This window comes from Acanthochromis polyacanthus, chromosome 9 (assembly GCF_021347895.1).
Source record: "Acanthochromis polyacanthus isolate Apoly-LR-REF ecotype Palm Island chromosome 9, KAUST_Apoly_ChrSc, whole genome shotgun sequence".
In the NCBI taxonomy this organism is placed as follows: domain Eukaryota; kingdom Metazoa; phylum Chordata; class Actinopteri; family Pomacentridae; genus Acanthochromis; species Acanthochromis polyacanthus.
The window spans coordinates 24,256,460-24,275,293 of record NC_067121.1 but is presented as its reverse complement, the minus strand read 5'-3'; the positions used below and the strand labels follow the sequence as shown (position 1 = coordinate 24,275,293).

The 18,834-nt window shown below is 41.2% G+C and overlaps 1 protein-coding gene across 1 annotated transcript in view; it reads left to right on the top strand.

The window, feature by feature from the left end:
- The window catches only part of arhgap21b (Rho GTPase activating protein 21b), a 36,390-nt gene that overhangs the window by 14,464 nt on the left and 3,092 nt on the right, over positions 1 to 18,834 (top strand). The window contains 22 exon segments of the mRNA XM_051953941.1: positions 653 to 745; positions 1,253 to 1,331; positions 1,413 to 1,467; positions 4,837 to 4,863; positions 6,221 to 7,790; positions 10,900 to 11,046; positions 11,267 to 11,369; positions 11,473 to 11,518; positions 11,719 to 11,844; positions 11,941 to 12,240; positions 13,372 to 13,433; positions 13,569 to 13,714; positions 13,812 to 13,883; positions 13,886 to 13,947; positions 14,169 to 14,327; positions 14,449 to 14,527; positions 14,649 to 14,722; positions 14,833 to 14,922; positions 15,044 to 15,211; positions 15,759 to 15,779; positions 15,781 to 15,865; positions 18,713 to 18,744. Of these exon segments, the coding sequence (XP_051809901.1) occupies positions 653 to 745; positions 1,253 to 1,331; positions 1,413 to 1,467; positions 4,837 to 4,863; positions 6,221 to 7,790; positions 10,900 to 11,046; positions 11,267 to 11,369; positions 11,473 to 11,518; positions 11,719 to 11,844; positions 11,941 to 12,240; positions 13,372 to 13,433; positions 13,569 to 13,714; positions 13,812 to 13,883; positions 13,886 to 13,947; positions 14,169 to 14,327; positions 14,449 to 14,527; positions 14,649 to 14,722; positions 14,833 to 14,922; positions 15,044 to 15,211; positions 15,759 to 15,779; positions 15,781 to 15,865; positions 18,713 to 18,744 (3,596 nt within the window).

The following is an 18,834-nucleotide window of genomic DNA, read 5'->3' as shown; positions in this document are numbered from 1 at the left end:
AGGAGACAGGAGCAGCATGAGCAAACAGGTTTTTCTCTGTTTAGCAACTTTTATCCATCGCCTGCAAACCACACAATTTCCCCTTATTGAGATTCTTTTCTCTCAACCAATTAATGACCGCGTCTATTCAAAACTTTGCAAGCACTGGGCAGAACACAGCCTGTTTTGCTGTCATAATGTTGAATCACATTCTTTCCAATCTTGTGACAAACTTCCCAGTTTCACTCATTCTCATACACAGCCATTCTCCCTTCTCACCTAAATGTCATTAAGTACTTTACTACTCAGTTTGGTAGTTATTAGTAGGCTAGTAGTTGCTTTTCACATTTTAAGTTCAGACTTGGTACAACTAAGAGGTTGTAAAGAATCCGCTTTATGACCTTGCTTGTGTTGGATTATGTATTTACTATATATTTACTGACTTAATTTATTTTTGCTTAATGCTCGTTCTAGTTAAACTATTTAGGTCTTAAACATTTAGCATTTGATACATTAGCAAAGTCTTACATTGAACCTATGTGTGGTTGGCATTTTGAAAAGTTAATGAAAACTTAGTTTTGCAGAATTCACCTTCGTTGCAATTGATATTTTATCATGCGTTTCCATTGAATACTGTTTGTAAAACTCACACTGCTTTCTTGACTATTATCAGGGAGACAGCGGAATAGACTGGAACAGATGGACACTATTTTTGTGAAGCAAGTCAAGGAAGGTGGGCCTGCTCACGGAGCAGGGCTTTGCACAGGTAATAAGCAGTCATCAATCAGTCCCCTTTATTTATAAAATTGTGATTGTTTGGAACTGTAAGTGCTTGCAAGTTATCATATTACATCAGCAGGGACACAAACCTGTAAGAGAACAGAAAACATCCTGTACTCTGTTGTACTATTGCAGGCAAAAGGAAAAAAATGCAAAGAGTGCAGTTTTCATTTGTGACCTGAGAGTACTGCTGCTGTGCAGCAAAACATCATTCAGCACTATAGTTGTAAGGAAGTGGTCTAATTTCTGCTACTTTTGGTGGCTACAACAGTGATTTCAATGTTGAAGTCAGACAGAGAACCTTGACCGCACTTACTGTAAACGTGTGCCATCTGACTAAGTTTAGATATTTGCTTTCTTTTTCCACTCTCTGGCTGAAGCCAGACTTCTCTTTGTCATGAGCATAGACTCTGATTTCCAAGTCAAACAGCTGACAATCTTACCGGGTCTCTTCATCACTGATGGCATTACTTCTGTGTTTGTTGACTATTAGGTGATCGCATAGTGAAGGTGAATGGGGCAAGCATCATAGGGAAAGCCTATTGTGAGGTTATATCCTTGATCCAAGACAGGTAAGGTTGAATATAACATTTGTATAGTCGATTCTGAATCATTTGGTGCATTAACCTTGTTTTCACTCTTTTCCTCTGCAGTGGTGACTTTCTTGAACTTTGTGTAATGCCAAAAGATGAGGATATACTGCAACTGGTAAGTTTTTCTTTGCAATGCTGTTTTGCTGTTTTCTACTTGGATTTCAAGTCATCGCAAAACATTGTCTGAACAGCTTTTTTCTTTCAAATGCTCCCTTTTTGTCCAATCCTGCAGTAATTTCCTTTCCATCTCAGAGCTGTTCTAGTTTTAGGTTTTCATGTTGGGACAGGAGTCATGAGATGCCGGCAGCCGGCCTATCCCATCAGAGCTCTCTATCTAGGCCTTCTAATGAGGCCAGAGCAGCCTTTCTGTCCTACAGAAATGCTGCAAACACTAATGCTGAAATGGCCTAAATGGAGTGCTAGAGCAAGCATTACCAAAAATACATATAGAGGCATATTAATATTGAGTAGAATAAAGAACCACATCTCTAAAGGTCATCAGTTTTCAGTTATGGAAGGCATTAAGGTAATAATAAATTTTGTAAAATGTCTTTAAACTTTGCTCTATATGGAATCCTACACATGGAAACTGACAAGGAAACTGACAGATTAGCCAACAAACATAAGTTTCAGTGTAGCTGTTGCAGAATATTGGTAATTGTAATTAAACACCGGCCATTTTATCATCACCAGAATGTCTTTAGTTGACAGTTGACCAGAAGTCAACTTTAGTTGACTTCCTTTTCGTAGGAGTTTTCTGGTAACTTGTGTTTGTTTCATCATGAGGTGATCACGTAGTGACATGCTCTTTCCTTTATGACTCCGGTACTTCACTCCTTTTAAGGGAGCAGCTGCGTAATGTAGTTTCTGTCTGTAGTACGGCCAAAGTAGAGTAGTTACTTAATAGGGATGTGACATTAACACTTGATTGCCCTGACTGTTAAAAAAATGGAAAAGTGTGAAACCAAAGGCCTAAAGATTGTTTTCTTAGAAGAAATATGACAGACAGAAAATGAAAATTGTTCAGAGTGTCTGAGTATTATAGACAGAGATCTTCTGCAGAGAGATCAAAACATTAAATGAGGTTGCTCTTTAATGGATAAGTCTGTTTGGGCCTTGAGCTCTGGTGGTTGCTTCCATTTTGCAGCAAAATACCTGCATCCAGTAAGCTCCAGTGCTGATGAATGTCTTTTTATTGTTTTAAGACCTTGTAGTCTTTTACTGGACCACTGTAAAGACATTCTGGTGATGATAAAATGGCCGGTGTTTAATTACAGTTACCAATATTCTGCAGCAGCTACACTGAAACTTGTGTTTGTTGGCTAATCTGTTCTCTGGAAGCTGCTGTCTGACCTCTGCCAATTTGTCCAGTTTTTTTTCTGAATCAGCCCCTTTATTATTTGGATCAAGTGGTTTGTTAATTAAACAGGTTAGAGATGTGTTATATCTGTTACTTCTGAGCTGGATTAATCTCTATCAACCAACAGTCAACATTTTACATCTGTCAATGCTCATGTGTTTTCATGTGTGTTTGAAGTTATGTAGATTGACTTGGCTCCTTATTTTAATGTGGATAAATTTCATTGCTTGTAAGGCTGTAAGAATGTATTTTTTAGTTACAGGTACTTTAAGTTAATGGCTAGTGTTGAAAGCTGATGATAGTTGGGTTCCATAAGGGGATCGAAGGATGTGGATTTGATAAATGGACTTAATGCTGAATTTGACAAAATGTATAAATTGCGTGTATATTTCCCTCATATTTTCTTTAATGTTAAAATTCAGCACAAATTTATTCCATAAATTAATTTCAAGTAAGCAGCATTTACTATTTTTCTCTGATCTGATTACATAGGTTTCATTTGTAGGCTTTGTCACTGTTGCTTAAAGAACACTTGATCCACTAGAAATAGTAGTGAGTATTTAATGTCCCGAGAACTATTTTAAGAACAGAGATAACCCCTCATACCTGCCCACAGTAGAGATCTCAGCATTAATGTTTTATGCATGCTGCAGGCAGCTGTTAGTAGATACTATACATTCTGCACATTCAGGGCAAAGTGAAGGTGCACTCATCTGTTCCATATCTATAGCAAATAACTGTAAGTGCTTTGTCAGGATGCTCAGGAATCTTCTCCCTGGGGCTTATTGTTATCTGACTGCCTGTTTGTGAATTATGTAATGAAAGAGCAGGGCTCTTTGGTATGCCGCAAAATGTTCCCAGGGGATCCTTTATTGCCAGATTAAATTCTCATAATTAACTTGATAGTTAAATCAATTAATAATTTATTTGGCATCCAGAATTGCAATATCAATATGTATTAACTAGCAGTCATGTCTCTGTGAGCACCATACCCTTCTGAAAATGTAAAACATGGTGTCAGTGCTAGTGTTGGCATTTAGAACATGTAATCATTAATCAACCAGAATTAGCTTGTAGTATCACAGAAAGTTAAAATGTTGGTCATAGCCACTCCACGCTCTTCTTATGTTTATTAAAAATTAATTTTCTCCTTTCTGATAACCACTTGCTCCACCCCTCTTTAGTGTCAGGTACTACCCGTCTTTTCCTCTATTTTTTTCTATCTGTACTCATTTACACAGAGCGTTCTATCTGACATGTGTGCAACATTAACGCTGGCCACAGTATTACACAGGCATTGGCAAGCAGCAGCGCAAAAATACCTAATTAATGTAGGCAAGCAAACCGATGAGCTGTCCATAAGAACAAGAGGATTATCAAAGATGCTAGCAGGAAAAACATTACACTGTAGGAGGCAGCACACACTGACTGCTTGGAGACAGGCAGCAGTTGCTTAGCAAAGAGAAGGAGAGATTGAACATTCAAGCAGCAGAAAAGGGAGGGAACTGTACGCTATGAAAGCAGAGAAAATACTGAGCAGGGGAAAGAAGAGGGAATAGCATGAATGATGAGCTGAAACAAGTAGATAAAATCAGCTGACTGCCCTGTGTTTTGAACAGGTTGACGCTCAGGGAAAAGGAGAGCGGAGGAAGGAGTGGGAGGGGGAGCTGTACCATCACAGCTGAATGTATAATCAGCAGCTGCTGCTTCTGTCATGTGAGCAATAGCAAAGGGAGGGAGAGAGAGACATAGACTGGAGGCACCTTGCTCAGTTAGCGTAATATTCTGGCCGAAGATGGATAGAACCGTGAAGTCTTAACAGCAGCATGAGAGGCAAGCTTCTGCTGCTGTCACCTCACCCAGGACAGACTGGCACAGGCAGGTCGTAACGTGGCAACCCCTGCTACATCTTTGCTTCTTCATCCCTCTGTATTGCTGCTGCAGCTCCAGTGTATTTTTAGCATGTCAAGCCCAGGCATTGCAATGGCTGTTTCATGTTCTCTCCTCTTTGAGTCTGTTCTGTTTCTTACAATGTGTCCATTTTGCTCTGTTGGCATCTTTTCCTCCTCCTCCCTCTCTCCCATGATTTCTTAACGCTCTTGTTTTCACTTGCTGTAACGGCAGCCTTTTTCTCGGGAAGCAACTAATCTGGTAAGGAAACAGCATACTGGATCGCTACTTGATGTTGACATGTTGTACTTGCCGTGTCATTTTGCATATGTCATGCATATCATCATGGTCATAACAAGATGTCTTCAGATTTTACATCATCGCTATTCAGTTGCCTCGGATGAGTGTTTAGTGGTCAGCTCTGCGCTTATGATTCAAATGTAGACTGTAGAAATGGCCGATGCACTGTGCCTGCAGTACCTGTTAGATTGAGCGCCTGAGTTGGCATCAGTGAAGCCTCGCCCGTTCTTCATCCTCCATGCCAGATGTCATTAGTGTGATAAAGGCTATTGACCTCTGAACTCTCCTGTACAGTCATGCTTGCAAAGGGAGGAACTAAGCTCAGCACTGATTACTGTGGCACATGTAGCTTTATGTAAGATTGGAATTTAAAACCACGTTGTAGCAGGATCAAAGTCCTCATACCTTTATGTGTGTTTTGCTTGTTGCATGCACAGTCTGTTATGAGTACAGCAGATGAATATCGTGAGCCTTATGAGCACATAGTTAACGTACTGGAAGACGTACTCGCTGTAATTTTGTTTTTGTTAATGAGGATTTTATTAATGTTCTCAAGGAAATAGTATAGCTTCCAAACCTTGGTCGATAATCAGGCGAGCTAAATATAGCACTTTCTCGATGAGGGATGGGCGACCTGCTGTCTGTCTGAGGTTACAGTTTGTCAGTCTGAGGTGGGTACATGGAGGCACTGGTTACCTATCCACAATTATGAGAATTTATGCCAGTTTTTTATGTCATTACATTTGGTCAAATGTCTCAGTGTATATGTGAATATATTTCTGCACAATCATTACTGTTTAGATTAAACTGCTTAGTTTAGTAGAAATACACACCATTATACATAAATGCATAAATACACACTATTGCATTTTGGTGTTTGCAGTTGTAGTCTGTGTTTATTTCTTACATAGGTGAAAGACAATTTCTTTGTGATACTGAAAATCACCACTGTTGGGTAGCAACAAACCGTTGTTGTTGGAAGTACACAGGCAGGAACATTGGAGAAAAATTGATGTACCTTAAAAATCTAGTTTGAAACATCAGTAAAAATCTTATATACCATACTATACCAATCATTAGCATGAGAATTCTAAATAAGGAGCAGATGAAGACCAGTGACACCCCTGAACTGCCTGAAACGCCTCCGCTCACTCATACTGCAACATACACTGCCCACACACGAGCATCCAGTAACATTTGTAATATCACACTTGACTTCTCTGTAAGCATCTAGTACCACACTGTTGAATATTACACACACTTGCAGTTGCTGCTTGTACTTATCTGTTGTAACGCGGCTTTGTTGCTCTGTCCCTAGGCCTACTCCCAGGATGCCTACCTCCGTGGCCACAGCACCTACAGTGGAAACGCCTGTCACATTCCTGATCCACCCCCAGTATGCTACCCTAGAGTAGACTGTAAGCCTACGGGCATGGCCCAGGCGACAGACTCAGCGGGGCAGGTCTGCCGAGGGCCAGCAGCACCTCCTGACCATGGATACCGCAAGGAGATCACCGTGCCCCCATCTCCACCACCTCAGCCGTATCCGAAAAGCCAAACGGCAGTGTGCATGCGCAACGACAGCGTGAGGACCGTGGTGGTTCCTCCTAATACAGCTCATATGGGGCGCATGGGTCCAGCACACAGGGTAGACTTCATGGATCCTGTCTTTGTTAGGGGCAGGCCTGGGTCACTGGCCCAGTATCCTCACCCCCGAAAGGCTGATGTTTATCCAGGTGGTCCGGGAATGGTTCCATACGGAGGTCAGGCGCCTCACTACCCGGGCAACCATCAAAACATTGATTGGCGCACTTACCAAACGTACAGGGAGTACATTGATAACAAAGGAATTCATTCCCATGGTAGTCGGACTATCCAGGAGAGGCTGGACAGTTTGCGTTCTGGCAGCCACGCCAATTTCGGCGCCACTCATCACATTCCCCGCGGAGACTGGGGCCCTAAGGGGATACGACGGAGGAGTACCTCCCATGAACGGTCATACCAAGGACCTCCACCCCACTTTCAGATTGCCCCACGCAGTGCCTCGCAGGATCGCATGAGCAACGCAGAGAAGATGAGCCATGCAAGAAACTGGCCGCCTCGAAGTGTGTCTCAAGATGGCCTAGTTCACAAAGCCCGGGCACGTTCCACAGACTACGTTGACCCTGCAGAGCTGGTTCGGCCCAGTGAGAGGAGAGCAGGCTATGGGAGGGCAGACCAAGGTACGAGGCCCAGCAGACAGTCTATCCCCAGACACGCCATGCTGTACAGGCCTTCTGCTGGCTACAGCGGCATGAGGGGGGCACCAAACCCTTCTCTTTACCCTAAAGGACCAGATTCTCTTCAGACCCGCTCTTCACCCATGCTGTCTGACAGACCTCCACATTTTGGAAAGAGCACAAGTGCTGAACATTCTTTCGCTGACCAAAGACTTTCAGTCAAAGGAAACCACGCTGGCTACACTACCCAACAAGACCAGAGCAGGATGCGGGCTGAAACCATGCAACCTGTCGAGGCAGGCAGAGATGCAGCGTTGGTGGGGCACAGGTCTTCTTCATGCTCTACTCCGAAAGAAATGCCTCAGAGGCCTAGCATCCTCAAGCCACCCCCACTAGATTTACAGAGTCAGGTCAATGGCCGAAGCCCCACAGACAGTGGCGTGGTTCTTAGGGAGAAGCCTCCCCCTGGAAAGAACCCCAGCCCCCTGCGGCATCCCTCCTATATCCTGGCCGTAAATGACGATGGAGCCGACTCCACAACAGATGTGGTGGCATGCTGGCTGCCCAATGATGCACGTCGCGAGATACACATACGTCGCCTTGGAGAGCAACATCACACCTCCTGCTCCAGCAACCTGGATGAGTCTCTGGACTCCATTCCATTCATCGGTAAGAGAATAATCAGTAGTAAGCCTTTCCGCCCCACGTTGTCATGGCAACAACATCAGGCAGTTGTACCGTGGTTCAGACCGGCAGTACTAATACTGTTGCTAGTTTAATAGCATTAGTGGAGCTTTCACTCCAACAGACAAGTGTAGTTTCACTGTTAATCTGATTTGCTGTGCTATAGTTGTGAGTAAATACAGTGGTGGGGAGATGATTACAGATGAAATAATCTCCCTGGGAAGATGTTATTAATCAGGTTTTGTGGCGTTCAGAGAGGGTTTGTGGGATATTTGACTTAACCAGGGCTGAGTGAAGGATGGCTTAAGCCTTTTGGCATGTATTGAATTTCTCCCCTTAATACATTGTTTTCTTGGATGTTCTCTCTTCAGAACAGATTGCATTATGGTTCACTTGTTCCATAATGGATTTGTGTTGATTAAATTGTCAGCTCAAAAACAACTGTCTGTCCATGCACATATCAAGTGTTTTGAAATGCTCTTAAAAAGCAGCATCCAGAAATGTCTTAACCCATATCCTTAATGAGTTTACAAGAATGTTGCGCTTTTTGCTGCTGTGTGCCAGGTTTTGTGAAATACCATAAAGCACACACATCTAAATCTAATCCTAAATTTTGCATTGAGACCTAAATAATCTATTGTAATCCGTTCAGCAGTAAGAAAATATTCATAATTAATAAGAACACTGAGTATGTTCAGTGATGTGGCTTGATGAGAATATTGCTATAGTTACATTGCTGGAGGCAAGACTATGCAGAGAGTATGGAGACTATGTAGAGTATGCAGATGGAGGACCTTTTATGTCTCTTAGGTGTTCTTTACAATCTAATGTCAGTTTTAAGCTGCATTAAATATGTTCTATTAAGATATCTTTTTGTTTTCTACCTCTCTCTTTGCTTCTCTCTCCATCTGTCTCTCTACACAAATGTATTATGTATGTTTGGGTATCTGTCTATCCATCTGTCTGCCTCTTCCAGGCTATATATGTGACCGCATAATGTTGTAAAAAGTAAAAGAATGTGCTCTGTATTATCCACAGTTATTTATTGTAGTTTTTAATGTTACTAGTATATGATGATGCGTGTTCTTCAGAGAAATGGCCAGCCCCTGACAACAAAAATATCTTAAGATGGATTTGCTTCCAGATTGAAAGAATCCAATCAGCATATTTTTGTGGTTCTAACCTATGTGTTCTTTAACATAGATGAAAGATGTATTTTTTGGAAAGACACAAAGGAATCATTTTGTATTTTGCAGGTACACCATATGAATAAACTAGGCCATGTGCAGCAATGTTACTGGAAGATTTTAGCTTGACTCATGGGGAAAACAGTCAGTCTTGGGTTTAAATTTAGGTCCTCTTGAAGGGCGTCCAGTGCTAGATAAATCTAGCTTATAGTAAGAAAGTTAGATTAAAGTTAAAAGTGCTTCCTGATTCATGCATCGTAAAGGTAAACTGTCACAGGCCTGTGCATTTTTCTTTATTTTACACACTTCTGGTGTCAGGTTTTTGATATTTCATTCTTGTTTAAACTGAGATTTGGATTTAATTCGAGACTACAAGTTTTGATAGTGTTAAACTGCACTGCATTACACTGAGTGAATGTGGTCAGTCTGTGCCATTAGTTCTGACCGAGTGCAGATGTGTGACATCCTGTTATGTTTATTTTGTCATTGGTAGACATTTTGAACTTTTGTCCAGGTCATGTAGTTCATTGCTACATTTATGAGTAAAGTTTTTTGGTCTTAAATTTAGGCAACGTGTGACAATTTCAAATTAGATGTAGAGAGTATCCATTCTTAGTGAAGTCTCTGCTCTTGTGGTCCACCAACAGTGTTCTGCTGTTCCTTTAGTGCTCTGTATAATGCTGGTTATTAACGAGGCTTGAAAGTCCAGGTGCAGACAAAGCAGGCAGTGACAGTGATGATGCCGCAACCCAACCCTTCTGGCATTGGTGCCCTGGATCAGGAGAACAGTGCCCTGATTGAATGAGCCACTGGCTCTCAGTCAATGGCCTGTTTGAAAACCTACTAGTCCAGGCATTCCTTGTGCAAGATCCTTTGGTCCTGTAGGGAAAACGATCATTTTATTTAACTGATCTACAGTCTTCTTTAGATGATGACAGCTGGTATTTTTCATTCTATTTTTGTGTACCTATTCCTTACTCCTTATATCATTTTGGTTACGTCTTTGAAACCACAAATGGTAGCCTTGTGTGAGAGTCTTTTGGAAAATTTTGTAAAATCTGTTTCCAGAAAGAAAAAAAAAAAAGGAAGAAAGATCCTCTTTGAAGTTGTTGTGCATAAAACAAAAGACTGAGCATGTCTTGACTACTTCTTGATGTTACTCTATCAGTTTGGCCTGTGGCTGGGCTGCTCAAGTTTTGATGTTGAGCTGTTCAGGATTCAACCTGAAATGTTGTTTTGGATGTGTTTGTGTTAGTTTCTTTGGTTTTTTTAATGGACCAGTGTATGCAGAGTGCAGTAAAGTAGAAAATGTCTGTACACCTTGTATTTGGAGAGAAGGTAGAGGAAGTTGGAAGACTTTAAAGTTTTTACTACTAAATGTTTATCAGTCATGGACACCACCTTACTAAGGTAGCCTAGGGGTCTTGTTTGGGAGATGGTGACATCCTATTTTCTTTGCCCCGTTTCAAAGTTGGGTACAGGATGGAAGTAGGACAGTTGCTTTTAAATTTAGCTCCAAAAGCCCCTTGGCTGCAGAGAGCAGCTTTGTACTCTGAGCTGTTTCAGGCTGGAAGTGCCAGGAGTAGGTGGTACTTGAGAGTTAAAAACTTCCTTCTCTCTCCCTCTCTCGCTCTAAAGAAAAAAAAGCATTACAAGATTATCTGTTCTCTCAGCTGTGTTGGAGCATGTTAGCCATGGGACTCGGAGAGAATGATGAATTTTTCCTAAATCCCCCAGATAATAGTTAATAAAATTGTCTTTGAGATACAGTTCTGTGAGTCATAAGGCAATAAAGCTACATCTATGCAGTCAGAGGAATAGTATGAAAATACAAAATACTGAAGCAGAAATGCATGAAGTTAATTTCTATCACTGCACTGACACTGAATGTTTCATTTGCTTCATAGATGAGCCAGTCAGCCCCAGTGTTGACCGGGAGGCTGCTCCTATTCCACCCTCTGCTGTGATATCTGTTGCACCATCCATAATTACAGAGCCCTCCAGTCAAGGCTCACCGTGCCCTCCCATTCGCCGTCAGCTGTCACATGATCAAGGTAAATAGCACTGAATTGGTTGTATAAGTTGAGGTTTGGTTTAAAAAAAAAAAAAGACAGTGTAGAAATCATTTAATGGCTTTTTTCCCCCACATGAAATTGCCTAAATAATTTTATTTTTGTCCTCATGTCTCTCATAGATGCCTAGTGAGTGTCATTGACACTCCTGTGTTGTAAATTAGAAACCCATTGTTTTGTATTTTTCACTATCGCTGTATAGAATCCCTGCGTAGCGCTTTGCTGGACTCCGACTCAGCTAGCAAAACAGAGCGGTCCAAGTCTTATGATGAAGGTCTGGATAACTATCAGGAGGAGGTTAGAGGGTGAGTTTATCCAAAGACTAGGTCATTGTTTTCATCTTTTTCTTCAGTTGTAATGGACTTTGGATCTCTCTGACCCTGCTTTTTTTCTGTTTTGCTTATTCAGGAGATCTTCCAGTAAGCATATGCCAAGTCTCAGGAGCCTGAGAAAAGTGAGGAGCTTTAGAATCAACACGTTGTCCTTTTCTATGTAACAATGCAATGTTGTTGTTTGCTAGTACTCAGCTATATTATTCCTCGATTTTCTGGTCATGTCCTCACTGTATTGGTATGAAAGTGCATTTTAAATGACTAGTTGGTAATCTTGAAATGCACAAAGACGCATTGTAGCATAATGTATTTACAATGGCAGGCTCTGGATGGACATAAGTCATCTGGGGATTCTGGATCTCGAAGGGACTCCTCTTCAGATATCTTTGCTGATTCTTCCAAAGAAGGGTTTCTTAACTTTAGACAACTTAATACAGATAAAAACAAGGTAAGCCTTTACACTCATGCTTCATCAAGCTACCATATACATCATTAATGTTCAGATTTTTAGGTTTTTCTCTTCCGTGCCTCTCTGTTCCTGCAGCGTGTCGGTGGAGGAATGAGATCGTGGAAGCAGATGTATGCTGTTTTACAAGGTCACACCCTATCTCTTTACAAAGACCGGAAGGATGCACTGTCCCATGCTACGACACAATCTGATGAGGACCCACTGCGAATTAGCATCAAGGCCTGTCTGATTGACATCTCCTATAGCGATACAAGACGCAAGAATGTGCTGCGATTAACAACCTCGGACTGCGAGTATTTGTTTCAGGCAGTAGGGCGGGACGACATGCTGTCCTGGATCAGAGTCATTCAGGAAAACAGTAACCCAGATGAAGAGGTGTGTATAGTAAGACTCAAGCTGTTTGCTCACTTTTGTAGCCATGTCTTCATTATTATCACACAATGAGTAGAATTCTCGTCTCACCTTCAGTTTAAAATGTGGAAGTATGGAGAAATTTTCAGCTATTTGAGCTAAAATCTCAAAGGAGCAACAAGTCTTTGTGCTACTGTCATCGTTTCATCCAGTAATATGCCAGCAGGGCAGAGCGTTGTACTTTAGGTCAGTTGACTGCAGTTACAGAAAAGTTTGAAGAATACCATGCTATAGTTTTGACAGAAATACCAGGCACACCCATCAGGTTAACAACAAAGTGAGCCAAAGTCTGTCTTTGAAAAAAGTACAATGAACGTCTGAGAGAGATGGAGAGGATTACAGCCTTTATTTATAAAATGGTTAACAAAAGCAAGCTAGCCAAGTCATATGAAACCTGTTCGACCCGGGCAGAACAAAAAACACACAGGTGGCACTTGTTGGGGTGTCAGTACTGCGCTTTTCAGACAGATCTAGTTGAATGGTGTCTACTGGCAGAATTAATTCTGATTCCTCAGATAGAGGCAGGGCGGCTAATGATGGTGTGTGAATAGAGGTGTTTTGGAAAACATCTGGAACATTAACTGTACATTTAATGAACCGTAAGATTGCCCTTACTATTAGCATTGGGCATTTTGGTGACGTGATGAAAACAGTTGCTAATGCTTTTAAATTTTATGTTATGCTAGATTGTTATCGAACTGGAGATTCATCACCAGGCAATTTAAATACTAAAAGACTCTTTGGACTGAATTTAAACTGGTGTCATTGTTCTGTGTGCAGTTTGCCTTGAGCTTTTCATCTTTGGTCTGTGTCTCTGTTTGTCAGCTGTCAACAAATGCTGACATCTTGATTGCCAAGTAAAATACATGTTCAGATTTAAGGTTATTATAACTGAAATTAGAATGTATTTGTCGCTGAATATAAAGGCCTTCTTTAGAAAATGATTTTGTTTGATCTTTTAGGCAAATGAGTTATCATTAGTTCAATTATGTTAAATATAGAAATGTAAATGAACCTGTAATTAATTTAGAGGAAATATAATTTTAACTTTATGCAACATTTCAGTCCTCATTGTATTTCTGTTTGTCTTTATAGAATGCTACTGTAACAAGCCAGGACTTGATCAGTCGAAAGATCAAAGAGTACAACATGATGAGGTATGCAGGACCCAGCGTTGCCACCAGGGGTCATTCATAGTCAGGCACCGTCTATTTTTCTGTTTTAATTCAATGCTTGTGTTCTAATGTGAATATGTGTGTCTTTTTTCTTTCCAAACTTTTCATGTTGATCAGTGCGCCCAGCAGCAGGTCTGAACCTTCCCCCAAAACCGCCCGCCAGTCCCTCAGCATCAAACAAGCCTTCCTGGGAGGTAGAGCAGACGGCAAGAGCCACAGTCCCCATTCGCCTAAACCAGGTGAGGAGCACAGGGCACTGAAAGGTAAAGACTCTCGTTTTAAAGGCTGAGATGTATCATTTTGTATGCTTAGAGGGCATGTAACTTCAGATGGCTAATGTATGTATGTGTGCCTTGTCAGATGATTCCAGTCCACCACGGGACAGAGGTGCTTGGAAAATTGCAGTGATCATGAAGAAGCCCTTTGAGAAAAGCCTCCAGCTGGCATCACTTTTGGTGTGCGGCTTGATGATTGTCCACCTGCACAGTGCAACCGGGTGGGTCTGCTCTTTATGTTTTCATAAAAGAATGCTGTGAAGTTCTGCATTTGGATATTGATATGAGTAACATGTTTTAAAACATTTTAACACATAAAATATAGTTTTTTTTTCTTCTGCTTGTCAGCTAGCATGGGCACTAACTCGTACACAATTGATGTTAAATTTTCTCATTGAACACAGTTGATAATTTTTCCTATCTAATGTCTTCCAAACTGCAGTTTGTTCCTCTCATTGTGGAGGTGTGCTGTAAGGTTGTGGAGGAACGAGGTCTGGAGTACACTGGAATCTACAGGGTCCCTGGGAACAATGCTGCCATCTCCAGCATGCAGGAGGAACTCAACACCAAAGGCATGACTGACATCGACATCCAGGAAGATGTGAGTGACTGACAGTCAGGTTGCAGAGTAGAGTGTACCGCTTCACTGACAGCATCTTTACACTTGATTGATTTGTACTGTAAAGGCTGCTTTAACATCTCACTCTTTTACTACTTGACAGAAATGGCGGGACCTTAATGTCATCAGTAGTTTATTAAAGTCCTTTTTCAGAAAACTTCCAGAACCCCTGTTTACAAATGGTAAGATTAAAAGTTGAATGTCACGATTAAGATCTTCTACATAATACTTGAGTAATGTTGGATTTTCTGTGCTTCCTTGAGTGTATTTGCAGTTCTTAAGGTTCTCTTGCTCTATTCACAGAAAAGTATGCTGATTTCATTGAAGCCAATAGAACAGAAGACTCAGTCGACAGATTAAAGGAGCTCAAGAGGCTTGTGAGTAAAATCTAAAATGAAGAACTCACATTTGAGTATCATTACCATTAGGTACACGATTAACTTCTGTGACATGAAATTCTGTCCCTCTTTTTGTCAAAACCTTGCAGATTTATGAATTGCCAGATCATCACTATGAAACTCTGAAATTCCTTTGTGCTCATCTCAAGAGGGTTTCTGACAACTGTGAGAAGAACAAGGTATCGACAGGATCTATCATTGTTAATGCCATTAGTTAACACCGTGCAATCCTGTCTAAATCCAGATTTCCTCTGAGGATTACATCATTACGCCTAATTTGTCTTTACCTGATCCGTTTAGATGGAGCCTCGTAACTTGGCAATCGTGTTTGGTCCTACGCTCGTCAGAACCTCTGAGGACAACATGACCAACATGGTTAATCACATGCCAGACCAGTGCAAGATAGTTGAGAACCTTATCCAGCAGTTCGACTGGTTCTTCACTGATGACAGTGATGAGGACCCTGTTGTAAGTGACAGTTAATTTTCTTCAGTATGTTGACAGATGAGTCTAATAATGGGGATAGTATGTATGTCAACATTCCTGCTGAGCAATGATTCTAAGTAAAATTTAATGTGTTTTTTTTGCTAACAAAGTGGCACCAATTCTGCAGTACACTTTCTGGCTTTCACCTTGTGATGCTGGTGTTAAGGCTGTGACCTTGCTGTTTTTGGATCGCTGTCACCAGTGTCATTTTCAGTCACAGTCGGCAACTTTCTCATAGAATAAGCTCAGATAATCTCACTGTACACATCCTGCCCTGGGCCAAACAGACAAGTTTAGCGTCAAGTCGGAAAACACAGTGCAGCATTTAACGACTAAAGAGCCAGATGCTTTCCCGGGCTTGTTGTGTACTGGAGCAGAGCTAAATCAATGAGTTGATCAGTTTTGGCAGCTTTATGTGAAATGCAGCTTATGGGTATTCTATTTTTTTTTTTTCCAAATTCATGCATTGTGTTTAGACTCTTATTTCTTCTTCTTCTTTTTGTGTTACTCCCTCCATGTTTTTCTCCAGACAACAGCTGAGCAGGAAAGCCACAGTGCAGTCTCAGCCTGTGCCCAATATCGACCACCTGCTCTCAAACATTGGGCGTACTGCAGCCTCACCAGGCGAAGTCTCAGGTAACTTAGCAGCAGCTTTTCTCTGCACTCCAACATCAGCACAGCAAATATTTTACCATGGCAGCAATGCTTTATTTCATTAATATTATTACAGTGCATTAAGTAGATGTGTGATGAACTTATCTTAAGGCTAAATGTTTGTAGCGTGTCAGCTGTTACTGCTAAAAGAATGAGCATCATCACTGTTTTGCAATATTTAAATGCTTTGACCGAAAAGTAGACGTCCAAATTTTATTTGTGTTTCTGTAAAGCAGGCTTTTTCAGTAATTTTCAGTGAAAGCAATATTGTGTCTCAGTCATTGGAAAATTGTTGAAAAATCCCTCGCAGTACGTCAAGCCTTTTATTAATTGATTTAGTTTTTTTTTTGATAAGTCTGTTTTGTTTCAATGTTGACGTTTTTTTTGCCCAAGATAAACTGTCCTCAAGTTTTATTTCCGTTCATTTCTTTGCTTTCCTCTTTATTTTCTGCTCAAGTCATTTTTTCTCCCTGTGCTTTACCTGTGTTGAGACGACGACTCCTTTTCTTTCAGTTCTTTTCTTCCCTCCTCCGTCTCTCACATAATCCCGGCATGTTCTTTCCAAAGAAAATCTACAAACAAAAGAAACAATGGAAGTTTTAACCCTTCTGACCTGTGCCCTTCTGTGTGTAGTGTGTGTTTTTTCTCCTTATCCTTGTCCAGCACTCACACATTACCCAATCTTGACACAGGCCAAGTGGGCGGCGTCTATCACTCGATGATGTCACTGATGGACTCTGTTTTGTCAGTGATGGACAGCTGGGACTGTAGGAAGAAGGACGAGTGTTGTGCCCAGTGTAGCTGCCTAGTCTGCAGAAACCGCAGCTCTTTTAAATTTGGGCGAAAGGAGGAAAAAAGATAAAAAAGAAAGAAAGAGAAGTCGATGTTTGTCATTTTCCTGTGGTGTGCACGTCTCATATTTAAACCAATACCCTAAATTGAGGGGATACAGAGCGATGCTGCTATACTTTCTCTGAAAGCCCTTCTGCTGTCTCTTGTTGTCTCTTAAGCTGATCGCAAGGACAAGTAGCATGGTACGGTCAACCTCAGGTTCTCTCCCGGTCATGTGGCATAATCTGTCATGATGTCTGAGGGTGGGGTCGCAGTGTTGGGACTGAGCTGGATGTTTCCAGCACACATGCGTTTTACACACAAACAACACCACACATACTACAACCACGTCCCCGACTGATTAGACTGATTCGGTGAGTTACTGATGCAGAGGCACGCAGGCTTTCGAGTAGCAGTGGACGGGGCTCCATGCACATAAATTTAGGGATGTTTGCCGCGACACGTTGTTTCTTAGTTTGAAGTGCCGCCTCTTGTGTCTTGTTTTTTTTGTTCGATTTGTTGTCTGTGTTGTCATTATTTCAGAATCTATGTCTTTAGTCAACATTTAAAAACGCTACATTATCAACTAGACAAACATTGTCACATACTTCTTCATTTCCTACTACACAGTGTTTGACATCTACATCAGTCACTGACATATCTCTCACAGTGTCTCCCAACCAAGTCTGCTCTTTGCACCTACACACACACACACCTGAATTTGAACCTAAATTAGATAACAATGATGGTAACAGTCCATTTCCGCTACAGGAACTTTTAGGAGGCCAGGGATCTTATCAGGAGTAATACTCTCTGATGACTCTGGAACTGTCAGACCAAGTTTTCAGTGAGAGTTCATGAATGTTCTGAACTGTTCAACCTCACAGCTTGTACAACTAACAGCTCCATTCACACAGTAAAGAGGCACTCGATCAAACTAACAATGTTAGGTTTAGACATTTCATGCCACGTTATACATTAAAAACAAAGTTATTCTGTGCTTTCGTATGCTTTCGTATTTTTAGTTTTTGCTGTCACGTTTTGCTTTCTGTCTATTTGCTGTATCCACCTAAATTTTAGTGCCACGGTAAGAAAAAGAATAATTGGTAACTCAAATTTAATTTTTAAGCACAAAGAAACATCACAGATAATTAATTCTAGGACCCATTTGTCAAAGTTTCCCCTTTGGATGAGTGGGAATGCAAACAGGAATCAGTGAACGTTATTATTTTTTTTATGAACATGAATTTATTTCCTGTGTTTGTACAAAAAAAGGCTTTTAGTCTGCTTTTCTTTGTTGGCTGCAGTTTGCATGTGTTCTACTTTTGAGCAGTGAGACAAAAAGGTTTTGTGAACACTTTGTTTTGGCTTTTATGTTGTTGATGTAACAGGTTACAAGTGAAAGGGCACTGCAATAGTTAATCTAGCTCGGAGTAAGAGCAATTACTGTTGTACCAAAGCTCGCCTGTGCCGGCTGTATTGACCACAACACACACTTACTGATCTGTTCAGCTCAGGCCCCTTAAGTCTCTTAGTCAGAGCAAACTCATCACTCCCCTCTCCTCTGTGATGTCTTTGAGTTGGGAAAGAATGCCTACAGCTGGCTGGTGGCTACATGTAATGCTCTGTGACCAACGTGTTTGTCCGTGATGTGCCGTCGTTCCATCGATACATGAGCATGAGCTGCTTTTTGTGTCTTAGTTTACTGCCGGGTTTTCACTTCCTCTCCACTCACCCTTCATCTCAGGCCTCTTCTGCAGCTTTCTCCACTTTTCCATATGCTGCTTAGTGTGGTTATTCGTCTTCCTGTCTCTCTTTCTGACCAAAAATGTGTCATCTGCTTTTCATCTCGCTGCTCTCATTATACTCATCATCTGTCACATTCACTCTTAAGCAGACTTTAAATCTGCCTCTTCTCTTTCGTTATCTTGTTGACTGTTTTCAGAAGGTCATTAAGGTGTCAGGCTTTTGCTAATGACTCTCTTCTTTTTAATACAGACTCAGCATGTAGTGACTCCTCCAAATCAAAGGTAATTCCTCCTCTTATTTCATTGTGCTACTCATAGATATTGAGCTGCTTTTATATTCAGAAGTCTTGCAAATCTTTAATGCTGTTTTGG